The sequence below is a fragment of the Bombina bombina genome, chromosome 4, assembly GCF_027579735.1.
Source record: "Bombina bombina isolate aBomBom1 chromosome 4, aBomBom1.pri, whole genome shotgun sequence".
Taxonomy (NCBI): Eukaryota; Metazoa; Chordata; class Amphibia; order Anura; family Bombinatoridae; genus Bombina; species Bombina bombina.
The window spans coordinates 506,471,539-506,485,795 of NC_069502.1; the positions used below are offsets into that span (position 1 = coordinate 506,471,539).

The 14,257-nt window shown below is 35.1% G+C and overlaps 1 protein-coding gene across 1 annotated transcript in view; it reads left to right on the plus strand.

Moving 5' to 3' along the window:
* Window positions 1-14,257, plus strand: part of ADGRB3 (adhesion G protein-coupled receptor B3) — a 1,326,607-nt gene that overhangs the window by 690,787 nt on the left and 621,563 nt on the right. The window contains exon 10 of the mRNA XM_053710414.1: window positions 9,019-9,087. Coding sequence (XP_053566389.1) covers window positions 9,019-9,087 — 69 coding nt within the window. The remainder of the gene's footprint in view (window positions 1-9,018; window positions 9,088-14,257) is intronic.

Genomic DNA, 14,257 nt, shown 5'->3' on the forward strand with positions numbered 1-14,257 from the left:
CTTAAAGGGACAGTTTACTCAAAAATGTTCTCCCCTTTAATTTGTTACCAATAATCCACTTGCTGGAGTGTATTAATTTGTTTACAAGTATTTCCTTTATCCTTATATTGGCATTTGAAATGGTTGATTTAGCCTGTTGTATCCCCACCTATTCTGAAAGTTTCTGGCTTTAGGTCCAACCTATAGATAAGCTGTGTAAACACAGCCAGCAGCATAAATTACACCCCAAGTGGGGTATATAAGAGATAAGGTAATTGCATGGTCATTTTCTATTATTCTCTCCAAATATTGGTCTTTGGTTTATGGAAAGATCTAAGAGAAAGAAGCATGAATATGTACACAAGGTGATAAAGTAATGCGATCTGATTATACCTACAAGCTTAACCCATTGTATTAGGTTGTAGCTTCAAAACACAAAATCATTTAATTCATATACACAAATAAATCTTAAAAAGCAAATTCTCATACATTTTATACTCTGCAGCTGGTAAAAAAAACTAATTGGAAACACATTAAGAGAAAAACAATTGTCCAGTATATTGTCTATTTACCTCACCACTTGTAATATAAGCTCAGTGAGAATGCTGATAGTGCTATCTGTGCTATCCATTAAAAGTATATGTCATGATAAAAAGTTGTGTTAAGATCCATTGGGGAAAATATTTAACCATCCACTGGTAATACCTATTTGTGCATTATTCTTTGCACAAGGTCTCACAAAAGATAATACAACCTCTGCTATTGTTTACACTCCACTAGCCCAAAATGTATTAATTACAAAATTAATAGTGGAGAAATATATAAATCTCAAATCCATATATTTTTTTTAATTCTAATTTGTTTTCTTTACTAGTTCACTAAAAGTCTCCCCCACTAAGCTATCTAGCTATTGCATACTGCCTAATGCAGTCAGTTTTACCTGGCTTTGAACCTTAATCAACCGTAATTTAATAAATGGGGCTCTGTGTTTAATTTTACACTGACCATATATATATCAATTCAGCTCATGCAGGAGACAACCTCCACGAAAATGATTCTTTCTAAAATCATTCATAAGAAAACTAGGTTTTTCTTTTTTGTATGTGTATATCCTTTGTGTAGCCAAACAAATTCAGATAATCATGTGTATAAATGTCATAGAAAAGGAAACAAAAACTACCTTTGAACAATAAAACTTTATTTGTTTTGGAATGGTGGTCATAGAATTCTAAGCTGCTACAGTCATGATTTTTGTTACTATAATTCACATTTTGCATTTCTAAAATATATTTGATATGATTTTAAAGTAACTGAAACATTAATTAATGTAAGTACAACCCTATATCCAAGCATATCTGTATCACAGAACAAGCAAATCAAATAAGCCTTGGATTAACCAAGAAATAACCTGAAAGTCTGGCTTGTAGGATTGTAAAATAATTAATATTATTTTAGTTTCAGGAGAGCTTATACCAAGCTCTCAAGAACCTCATTAGCTGTGCACAGTGAACGCTTAAAAACAGTTTGTTGCAAAACCGTTACTGCCAGATAACACAGAAACGTCATATAGTTAAAAATAACAATCCAGCAACAAATTATTATGACACTAAGAGCCAGATTACGAGTGGAGCGCTAACAGTTATGAGCGAGAGAGAAGGGGTTTACAATGGGTGTTTGCGCTCGTCGGGTTTACTGCTCCTATTTTGTTGAAAGTAAACGCAATTGCTTGAGTGCAATAGCTATTTACGCTAGAATGATTCCTCAGAGCTCTGGTTAACTGTTTTACTAAACAAAAAAGAGTCACAAAACACATAAAGAATACATTACAAGTACAGTTGCACTCATAATAGCACCATCTAATAAAAATTATTTTAAAAAAATATATTGTACATGAAAGTTATAGGTAGATATAAGCCCTTTGCAGTTATATAGATGAAAACATTATGTAAAATCATATTTATACAATATTCATATTTACTGTAAATATTTGACATTCAAATGTTCTGCACATAGCAGTATATGTTCTAAGTATTTTTAAATAGATATTCCGATATATCTGTATAAATCTATACCTCTATATAATCATGTGTGTATATATATATATATATATATATATATATATATATATATATATATATATATATATTGTACCAAAATACCATCAAATATATGTAGATTATTTCTCTTTGTGAAGAACATTGGAATGTGAAATATTCATATTTTCATGTCGGGTTAACGCACATGAGAATATGCGATCGGTTTTGTGCGCCATTTGGGTGTTAGTTTTTTTTTCTACTTTTTTCTTTTTGTGCTCGTTGGGTTAGCGTGCAAGCAAAAACAGTTTACATTTAACTCGTAATACAACCCGACAAGGGCAAAAAGCTTACTTCTAGAACAGTTAATACTCGAGCGGGAGCGTTAAGTAGCTCTCTACTTGTAATCTGGTCCTAAATAATGTGATCACCTCAATATCCCAATCTAACACAACAAAAATATTGTTATTATGCACTTATTTAAATTTGGGCATTTGTTTTGTTACAAATGCAAATTTGTAACAAGGTAAAAACAAAAGGGCGCCTCATGGTGTAGACTGTATGATTTATGAAACAGATAAAAGAATCCTAAATTTGTAACACATTTTAACGATTTTTCCCCCTAACAAATGCACTAATTTAAAGAATTTGGTTTGCATATGTGAGCCTGCTTGCTGCAATGTAAGAAGCAGTGGTCATTCAACCGTTGCTTCTTACACCCTACACCACCTCTGAGGTGGCAAGGGAAAATCACTGAGAGCATGCTTACTCTCGGTGATTGACAATCCCTTCTCTCACATGATTGGTTGCACGCGAGAAGGGGCAGGCATTACATGCTCACTTGAGTGAGCAATGATCCTGTTTGTCCGCTGCCCATATGTAGCGAAGGCAAGCTGACAACTTCTCGAGTTGAGAAGCTTATCCGCTTGCTCCTTTGCACATGGGGCCCTTAGTCCAGAATTTAGCGAGTTGAAGTGCATTATCACTTTCATTTCAAATGTTTTTCTTTCTATGGTGTTTTTGAAGTTGCCTCTGAGAATCTTGATTTTGAGGTTTTGGATTAAGTGGTCAGATTGGGTGAAATGGTTACCAACAGGGGTACAGTATTTTGTTTCACAGTGATTTTTGAGTGTCTGTGTAAGTTCATCTGAAGGTGCAGTTTTTGGCTTTTGGCTTGTTTCCCCAATATAATATCCCAATTCACATGCAGCACAATGTATCATGTATACCACATTTGTGTGTATATATATATATATATATATATATATATATATATATATATATATATATATATATATATATATATATATAAATATATATATATATATATATATATATATATACACAAACAGAGAGAGAAGCACACTCACAGGAATGAACAACCAGCTCAATACCATTGTTAGCCTGTTCTATGATGATTTACCACCTGAGTGCAGCTTCTTTTAGCCCAGTAATGCTTTTCACAGAGTAGAACTTTCCTGTAGTATATCAGTCTGATCCCACCTATTACGGTCAGTCCAGCACCCAAATACCAGGCAATACCTTTCTGAACAAGGAACACAGCAACCCCAGATGATAGTTTCAGCCTTCATTGGGCCTCGTCAGTAAGGTGTAACCATATTCCAATAAGCACACTGAGCAAGGAGTCCACGTCTGGATTCCCCTTTTTCCCATAGGGAGACTAAATACACACAGAGAGAAGCACACTCACAGGAACGAACAACCAGCTCAATACCATTGTTAGCCTGTTCTAGGTCAATTTACCACCTGGGTGCAGCTTCTTTTAGCCTAGTAATGCTTTTCACAGAGTAGAACTTCCTGTAATATATCAGTCTGATCCCACCTATTATGGTCAGTCCAGCGCCCAAATACCAGGCAATTCCTCTCTGAACAAGGAACACAGCAACCCCAGATGATCATTTCAGCCTTCATTGGTCCTCATCAATGAGGTGTAACCATGTTCCTCTAAGCACACTGAGCAAGGAGTCCACGTCTGGATTCCCCTTTTTCCCATAGGGAGACTAGATACTCACAGAGAGAAACACAATCCCAGGAATGAACAACCAGCTCAATACCATTGTTAGCCTGTTCTATGGCGATTTACCATCTGGGTGCAACTGGTTACTTAGCTGGTTGTTCCTGTTAGTGCGCTTATCTCTCTATGTGTGTGTGTATATATATATACTTTATATATATGACAATGCACTTCAACTGGCTAAATTCTGGACTAAATGCAGACTCTGGGTTCTTAGCACATTATCAAACTTTTTTGTAATGTACTTTCATATAGTCAATTACATAGTGTATTCCACACTTTTTATACATAAGTACACAGGTAAGCCTATGTCCACACTTTTGACATTATTATTATTTCCTCTTTTTGTGACTATCTTATATTCCCCCTGTATACATAATTTCACATCTTTATAAATATTGATTCTATGTTGATGTATATTTTTGTCATTATATGCTCTATGTAAAACTATATATTTCCCCTGTCTGTTCTCCTACTCTGAACACCGTCTGCCTCTGTCACCTAAGTCCCCCTCATGATTTTTACGACACTCCCTCCTCTCCCTGCACTCCGACCTCTGTAACACTTTTACATTTTAGCCATCCTTTGTTTCAATATATAATCTGTAAATTCCATTGAATTGGTCAGTTTTCCTTTAGACTTGAGAAAGGAAGGAATTCTTATGAAAGCTTATCAACTTATAAATGTATAGTTAGTCCAATAAAAAAAGTATCATTGCTCAGTGCAATACTCTTGCTATTTTGGTATCTATTTAAACGTATTTTTGATGTGTTTTGTGACACTTTTTATGCTTAGTAAAACAGTTAACCAGAGCTCTGAGGTAATCATTCTAGTGTAAATTGCGATTGTGCAAAATCATTCGAATTTACTTGCTAGCGGAATTTAACTTTTGCGCAAAGGGCTGCGAAAACCTGATATCGCTCATGTGCAAACGATATTGCGCCAGCCGTAATCAAGCGCTTAGTCGTTGGTGGTTGGTGCACTACTTAGATTGTGTGCAAGTAGTAGAGTTCTTTTATTTTTATTTATTTATATAATGAGAAAAAATAATAACAATACAGAAAAATAAATTAAAAGCATATTACAACAAGATACAGGGTAATAACAATATGCAAGATATCAATAAATATCGTAATATAATCAATGACATAAAACTGATACATTAAAAAAGTGTTTAAGCAGAGCGCTGGTTAATAAACGGGATACCACACAACTTACAAGGGAGAAAAGATCCTTCTATCTTTTCAAATGTGGTAGGGGTTTTGGTGGTAGTAAGTGCGCTAAAAGAAAGCTAAAGGTATCCAATTGTTAAAGCAAATATTAAGTGTATCCAGTATATATATAAAGGAGTTAAAAAATATATATAACAATGTGCAAAGTGTAATGCGTGTATTAGGATTCCGCAGTCCTATTGACAAAAAAGAGAGGGGGTGTGGGGGGGAAATGAGAAGATCTATACAAAAATAACAGTGTCCATGAAAAAATGTAGTGGTATTTAGATATCTTACTTAAGGAAGATGATAGTGAAGCGTTCTATCAATAGTGTACTAATGATAAAAATAAAGTCAAAATATGTGACAATTAGCAGTGTGACCATATATTTATGTAATACTAAAAAGTATCAGGCAAAATGTTAGTGTGTGTTAAAAAGAAACAATGCGTTAAACTTTAGTGAAAAAAACTAAATATATCTAAAAAAAATTCCCTTGCAGCCTAAATCATATATCAAAAATATTTAATTATACGCAATCACAATCAAATTGGAACTTAAAACAAAGGGACGTCTCCCCAGATTAAAAATAATAAAATCAGAATTTAAGCAAGTAGAGATTCCATACTAGATACTTAGTAAGCAAACTTAGCTGAGGAAATGTGTCAATAATCCACTGTGTTATGCAGAGAGAAACAGTCTCTTATAGCATCAGAACCTTTTTTGTCGTTGCTTTATAAATAGGTTTTACCGACCAAGTTCAAGGTTTAGGAAATGTGTAGACTTCTTATTGCACAATACAGTCATTAAACTTTATTGATCTTAATGTTTTAAGATTCTTTCTACTTACTTCACCACTCGTGTGGCACAGATATCCTCTGTTCAGCTCCAAGTTTCCAAACTGAGTTAGTGCGCCGCGTGTATCTCGGTGTCTGACGTCATCGGCAAACTTCAACTGCTGTTACCGTGATAATCGGCTTTCTGGATATTGGAATCACAGGTTGTTTTGGAGATAATCACTCTATGTATTTCCAACGGAGGTAATTCCCTGCACTTAGTGCTGATTGCACGCAGGAAAAAAGGAGGATGTTGAAGAATGTAGATAACCCGGGTTAATAAGTAAAGTTGAGAAAATCCTTAGATGTAGAATGTCCTCATTCAAGTAGTAATATGTCAGATAACACAGCCACTCAGATCAACGCGTTTCGCTCGCCAGGGAGCTTGATCTGAGTGGCTGTGTTATCTGACATATTACTACTTGAATGAGGACATTCTACATCTAAGGATTTTCTCAACTTTACTTATTAACCCGGGTTATCTACATTCTTCAACATCCTCCTTTTTTCCTGCGTGCAATCAGCACTAAGTGCAGGGAATTACCTCCGTTGGAAATACATAGAGTGATTATCTCCAAAACAACCTGTGATTCCAATATCCAGAAAGCCGATTATCACGGTAACAGCAGTTGAAGTTTGCCGATGACGTCAGACGCCGAGACACACGCGGCGCACTGACTCAGTTTGGAAACTTGGAGCTGAACAGAGGATATCCGTGCCACATGAGTGGTGAAGTAAGTAGAAAGAATCTTAAAGCATTAAGATCAATAAAGTTTAATGACTGTATTGTGCTATAAGAAGTCTACACATTTCCTAAACCTTGAACTTGGTCGGTAAAACCTATTTATAAAGCAACGACAAAAAAAGGTTCTGATGCTATAAGAGACTGTTTCTCTCTGCATAACACAGTGGATTATTAACACATTTCCTCAGCTAAGTTTGCTTACTAAGTATCTAGTATGGAATCTCTACTTGCTTAAATTCTGATTTTATTATTTTTAATCTGGGGAGATGTCCCTTTGTTTTAAGTTCCAATTTGATTGTGATTGTGTATAATTAAATATTTTTGATATATGATTTAGGCTGCAAGGGAATTTTTTTTAGATATATTTAGTTTTTTTCACTAAAGTTTAACGCATTGTTTCTTTTTAACACACACTAACATTTTGCCTGATACTTTTTAGTATTACATAAATATATGGTCACACTGCTAATTGTCACATATTTTGACTTTATTTTTATCATTAGTACACTATTGATAGAACGCTTCACTATCATCTTCCTTAAGTAAGATATCTAAATACCACTACATTTTTTCACGGACACTGTTATTTTTGTATAGATCTTCTCATTTCCCCCCCACACCCCCTCTCTTTTTTGTCAATAGGACTGCAGAATCCTAATACACGCATTACACTTTGCACATTGTTATATATATTTTTAACTCCTTTATATATATACTGGATACACTTAATATTTGCTTTAACAATTGGATACCTTTAGCTTTCTTTTAGCGCACTTACTACCACCAAAACTCCTATCATAAAACTGATACATGTCACAGGGGAAGTACATATCAGACAGTTAAATTTCCAATTTCATATAGATGTATCTTATTGTTTCTTATTTTCCCCTTTTCAATTATGAAATAAAATCCTCCTAAGCCAACGATACACAAGAAGCAAAAAATAAAAAACGAAAATCGAACAAACAAAACAGAACGGAACAAAATAAAGCAAAACATAACAAAACACAACAAGACAGGACACACCACTACACAACACGACACACCAAGATAAAATGGGATGGGGTAAGAAGAGAAAAAAAAAAAAAAGGAAAGAAGGTCCGCCCATTCGGTCTGCTGGACCCCCCAAACCCTTTACTCATCACTCAAAGCCCATTCTTGCGGAAAACGGCCCAACAAGATGTTAATTAAAAAAAACTCAGACTCACTAAATGGTTTCATCATTTTTTTTTGGAATACCAAGGGCAAGGAAAAGACAAACTTTTCCCATTTTCTGAAAAATACAACCACATGCTCTTCTTGTGGATATGGAATATTGAACTGCTCCATCGTAAATTGATTCATTAAGGCCGTTTTAAACTGTGAAAATTTAGGTGCTACACATGCCTTCCATAATTTAAGGATAAGATTACGTGCTGTTAGTATAATTGTGTTTAAGAGACCAAAATTTTTACTTATACCTTGAAATTGTACCAAGAAAAAAATCTCAATGGGTAACAAGTCGTATTCCAACTTCAGAACTGTATTCATCCAATATGAGATCTTTTTCCAAAATTGGAAAATATTTGGACATCCCCAGAGACAATGAAATAGATCTGCATCTGTTATCAAGCATCTAGAACATAAAACCTTTGAGTTATACCATTTAGTGCGCCCGGGGTAAAATACGTCTGAAGCGCAATTTTTATCTGGGATTCTCTCCACACTGTTGGCAACCAGCTCTGTTGAATTAATTTAAAACCTCCAACAATAGTTTGTTCGTTTATATCAGCGAATTGGGTGGACCATTTTACTACCATGTCACTGACCTGCAAACTAGAGGCTTTCTGAAGTAGAAGTAAGTATAATGGGGAGATTACGTACAGTCCTGATGCATAAATAGATATCCTGGGCTGTAGTTCACCTATTGACCAATTATTTCCATAGTTTCTAAGTAACTCTTGAAGGAAATGTCTAACTTGAAGGTAAGCATAAAATTCACGTGCCCCAAGATCAAATTTATTTGCTATATCTGCAAAAGTTAGTGGATAGCCATCAGTTCCCAGAATCTGACTCATGGTTTTTTAAAATTGTGTGATCTATCTGAATCATTAAAGTTTAATTTCAACTAAACTATTCCTTTAAGTCCATCATTTTTTTATTACGCATAGATTAATAAAACATTTTTTTTTTTTTTTCAGAATTTCTTTCAAGTAGTTAGCAATCTCCTAGATGAAGAAAACAAGGAAAAATGGGAAGATGCTCAACAGGTAAGATTGCAGGTTTAATGTAAAGAGTAATATGCAACCATTTTCAATTATAAAATTATTATTTCACGAAAATCTTAAGTGCTGGCTAGTATGCATTAGTATCTTGAAGTTAATCTTGTTTATTACTCCCTTAAAAATAGTTTCCATAGCAATGTAATTGATAATACAAGTAATTGTAAAGCTTTTATACATAATATGTTACCAAACTCAAACCCAACTTACATCCCAAATCATCTTTTTATTTTATTTTTATATCAAAATTTAAGATTTTTTTTCAAATTCTGATGACTCCCTGGGCAGTTATAATTCCTAAAGTAAAAAATATAACACTACATTTATTATTTTTTAAATGCTAACCATGCCTATTGCTTTTTTTTTTTTTTTACTTATTTTACAGAAACTGAATAGCTAAAATAAGCTGTTTTGTGCTAGTTGCTTCTGTTATGTCAGTAAAACTAAGACAAAGCTATGTTTCAAAAGATTGCAAGAACTATTCTGTTTTATTTTTTAATAACCCTTTTTGATCAAATCTTTCACTTATCTCTATATAAATGAAGGGGAACCATTTTCAATATAAAAACTATTATTCCTTGTTCATAAACGTATTCTTATACCACATTCTTTTCAGAAAAGTGTAGAAAAATAAAATGTATTCTTTTTAATAAATACATGTGTTAGGCAGAATAAGGCTTTGTGGATCCTTCCTGTGAGTAAGATAAAAGGATGAAACAGTGTGACCTTGTTAAGTCATATGGCCGGATTTATCATGAGCCAGATAGACAGGGGAGGAAATCTCCTGGCATTGCCTCTAGAGGGCAGCAATATGCTGACCACATTTATCATTGTACACTATGCAATGAGTGTGCAATGCCGCCTCCCACTTGCTCACGATTGGCTCTCAATCTTCCCAGTCTGAAAAGTCTGGGAAGATTGAAACATCCTACTTAACAGTTGGCCTAAAGTATTTCTTTCTTCTGCAGGCACAACATGCCTAGAAAATCAAGAAGTAACAATTCAGGCGAAATTAATTTCCTCTCACTTTATATTGTAATAGCACATAAAGTAGATCATTGCAGATGGCAGAAACACATTCAGAAATGTTCAGTGTACTTTAACCTTTCCTATATCTGCCTTCTCAGTTGTTTTCTTTTTAATTTTGTTGCTTTAGGAAAATCATCAAATTCAGTTGAGTAGATAATTACTAAGCATTAGATTGGCTACTACTTGCACAGTACTTCCTTTCATACAATTCCCCAAATCATATCACATTTTGCTATTTAAAAAAATAATGGTCCCCTTTTTGCGTGTGATCTAGTTAGCTTAGTTGTTATTTCTGGCTATAGATACATTTAACTCCACTCCACATTTTTTCTTCTATATTTCAAAACAACTTTAAGAAAAATAACTTGATGCTGATATTGCACACGCTGATACCATATGTGTTTTTTTCATTTTAGTAACATGCTATTTTACCATAGTTTTACAATTTTCACCTTTATTTTAGGAACACCCTTAATGCATGTTGAGTCTTTTGACCTATCCATTGTAGCATTGCAATTTAATTTGTTTTCTAGAACCTAATGTAACATTGCAATATAATCTATTTCCCATTAAGGGCATTTTTCCCGTCTCCAACTGGACTACATGGTGTATATCAATTGCTTTACAAGATTTCCAGAACCCCACAGTAATGTGGACAAGGAACATGCATGTGGCTTTTTTTCTTTCTTCTTTTTGGATGTGTTATTGTCATATTAGCCTTTTATTTACCCTTTTTCTACAGTATTACATTCTCCTATAAAAAATGTTGTCCCTTTTGCCATCTCTACCCAGCAGCTTGTTTTGAATGTAGTTTAAATGGGGTTTTGGTGTTTAGGCACCATTGATTTGTCTGCAGTTTTTTTTCTAGTTGGCTTCTGAGTTCATTATTTTCAGTTCATAGGCTTTATCAAGTATAGGGAATTGGTTTCCTTCCTCTTTTTACTTTTTAAAGCAACCACTTCTCTCAGTGGGGTGATTTCCTCCTCCAATGGTGAAAGATCTTTATTGACTATTTGATAACTTTTTTTTTCTTTTCTCTGAAACCTAACATTTATTTAGGGCCAATGGCCTAGAGCATCTTTACCACTCAGTGTTCTAATATTTATATTTCAGATATTATTCTCATAATATGACTTCTTGGTTCCTCTGAACTGTTTCCTCTACAGGATCTTTGCTTGACTTCTCCCATTGAACATACAAGACCGTTTTCTGAATTTTGTCACTTCTATTTTGTGGCTTTGTATTTTTAGGTTCTTGTGACCTTCACATACATCTGCATTTCATGATTGGCTTTTGTCTCACTACTGATGTTGCTACACATACTGTTTGTACTTTTTTTTTTTTTAACCCTGTCTTTTCTGTCTAAGACACTTTTTTTTTCACTTGACTCAGGTTTAGTTCAGACCAATCTGTAACAAAAAATGTGTGTCATCATGTGAATTTGCTGCAAGGGAAATTCTTCCTTTCCTACAGTTTGGCCAAACATGAAACTTGAGAGGGCAAGATCAGGAAGGGGTTGACCCCCATTAACACATTTTATTATTATTATTATTATTATTCTTTATTTATAAAGCGCCAACAGATTCCGCAGCGCTGTTCATAGGTAACAAAGATAAAAGAACAGTACAATATGAGACACCAGACAAAATTTAACAAACAAATACAGGAGGAATTGGGAGCCCTGTTCCCGTGGGAACTTACAATCTAAATGGGTAGGAGGGTGAGAAACAGGAGGTGGGGACTGCAAAGGTGGGAATGATGTTAGTGTGAAGTTAGATGAGGGCAACTATTAGGCAAATGGAATTCATTAGTTACTGATTTGGTGATAGGCTTCCCTGAACAAGAAGGTCTTTAGGGAGCGTTTAAAGGAGGAGAGGTTGGGGGAAAGTCTGACAGCATGAGGAAGTGCGTTCCAGAGGGTTGGTGCCGCACGAGAAAAGTCCTGTAGTCTAGCATGAGAGGAGGTGATGGTAAAAGAGGCAAGGAGTAGATCATTGTTGGATCTTATGGGACGGACTGGAGTATATTTGTATATCTGTTGAGGACAGGTATGGGGGACTGCATTGGTAAGGGCTTTGTAGGTCAGAGTGAGAATTTTGAATTTAATTCTGCTGTGAATGGGGAGCCAGTGAAGGGACTTACAGAGGGGTGTGGCAGATACAGAGCGTCGGGAGAGATGGATCAGCCTAGCAGAGGCATTTAGGATGGATTGAAGGGGGGAGAGGCGGGAGAGAGGAAGGCCAGTTAGTAGGTTGTTACAGTAGTCAAGCTAGGGAATGGATTAGCTGTTTAGTAGTTTCAGCACTCAGAAAAGGACGAATTTTGGAGATATTGCGTAGGTGGTTGTGACAGGATGAAGAGAGCGATTGGATGTGGGGTATGAAGGACAGATTGGAATCGAGTGTAACTCCAAGGCAGCGGACTTGGGGTGATGGGGAGATAGTGGTGTCACCGACAGTGATAGTAAAGTTAGCAACTGGAGTAGAATTAGTTGGGGGGATTAGAAGAAACTCAGTCTTGGACATGTTGATTTTTAGGTGGTGAGAGGCCATCCAGGAAGAAATGCCAGATAAGCAGCCGCTGATGTGGGAAAGGACAGAAGGAGAGAGTGCAGGGGTGGATAGGTAGATCTGAGTATCATCAGCATAGAGGTGATAGTTGAAGCCATAGCTACTAATAAGTTTACCCAGTGAGGAAGTATAAATAGAGAAGAGTAGAGGGCCTAGAACAGAGCCTTGAGGTACTCCAACAGACAGAGGCAGTGGAGAGGATGAGTCACCAGCAAATGAGACAGAAAAGGACCTATTAGAGAGATAAAAGTGGATCCAGGAGAGGGCAATGTCACAGAGCCCAAGGGAGCTGAGAGTTGAATAAATCATGTGTACAAACACATTATACACCCATCTGTAAAGAATAATACCTCACGAGCTGTCAGTGTGAATATATAGTAATTTATTGTTAATTATAAATATTTGTGTTTGTTTTGTAGGGGGAGGGCTCTTAAAACATGATTAAAGGACCAGTCAACACAGTAGATTTGCATAATCAACAAATGCAAGATAACAAGACAATGCAATATCACTTAGTCTGAACTTCAAATGAGTGGTAGATTTTTTTCTGACAATTTTAAAAGTTATGTCTTTTTCCACTCCCCCTGTACCATGTGACATCCATCAGCCAATCAAAAATGCATACATGTACCATGTGACAGCCATCAGCCATTCACAAATGTATACCCACTTATTCTTGCACATGCTTAGTAGGAGTTGGTGACTCAAAAATTTTAAATATAAAAAGACTGTGCACATTTAGTTAATGGAAGTAAATTGGAAAGTTGTTTAAAATGGCATGCTCTGTCTAAATAATGAAAGTTTAATTTTGATTGAGTGTCCCTTTAATTGTTGGAATTAGTTGAAGCTCTAAAAATGTGGTTCAGTCTGACAGAGGAAGCCAAGGAATATCATATTTAGTGCACCAGAAGAAACACATATAGACAGTTGGGATGTAGCTAATGTCTTAAAAAAAAAAAAAAACTTTGGATATGCTAATTTAAAATTTAAGGAAATATTTGCTTGCAGGTTTAGAAAACTTTTTCTTGTTTACAGACAGGATTTGTAGATTAAAGAGATACTGACTAATGGATTATGATAGCAAGGATTAATGCTAGTTTTTTGCGTTTAAAAAAATGATGCAGAAGTGAAATTGTTGTTTAAAATTTCAAAAAATGATCTCCAATCCTGACAATTTATCTTTGAAATTCTCATATTCTGAAACTGCAGTAAAATAGCTAGTTCACTTATCCAATGTTAAAGAGACAGTCATTTCCGAAATTGTTATTGTTTAAAAAGATAGATAATCCCTTTATAACCCATTCCCCAGTTTTGCACAGCCAACATGGTTATATTAAAATATTTTTCACTTATGTGATTACCTTGTATCTAAGCCTCTTCTGACAGCCCCCTTATCACATGGCTATTTATTTATTATCTATTGACTTGCATTTTAGCCAATAAGTGCAGTGTCCTGCACAACTTCATGGGAGAGAACACGATGTTATCTATATGGCCCACATTAATTATCAGTCTCTTGTTGGGAAAAACTAATAAAAAGCATGTGATAAGAAGGTGTC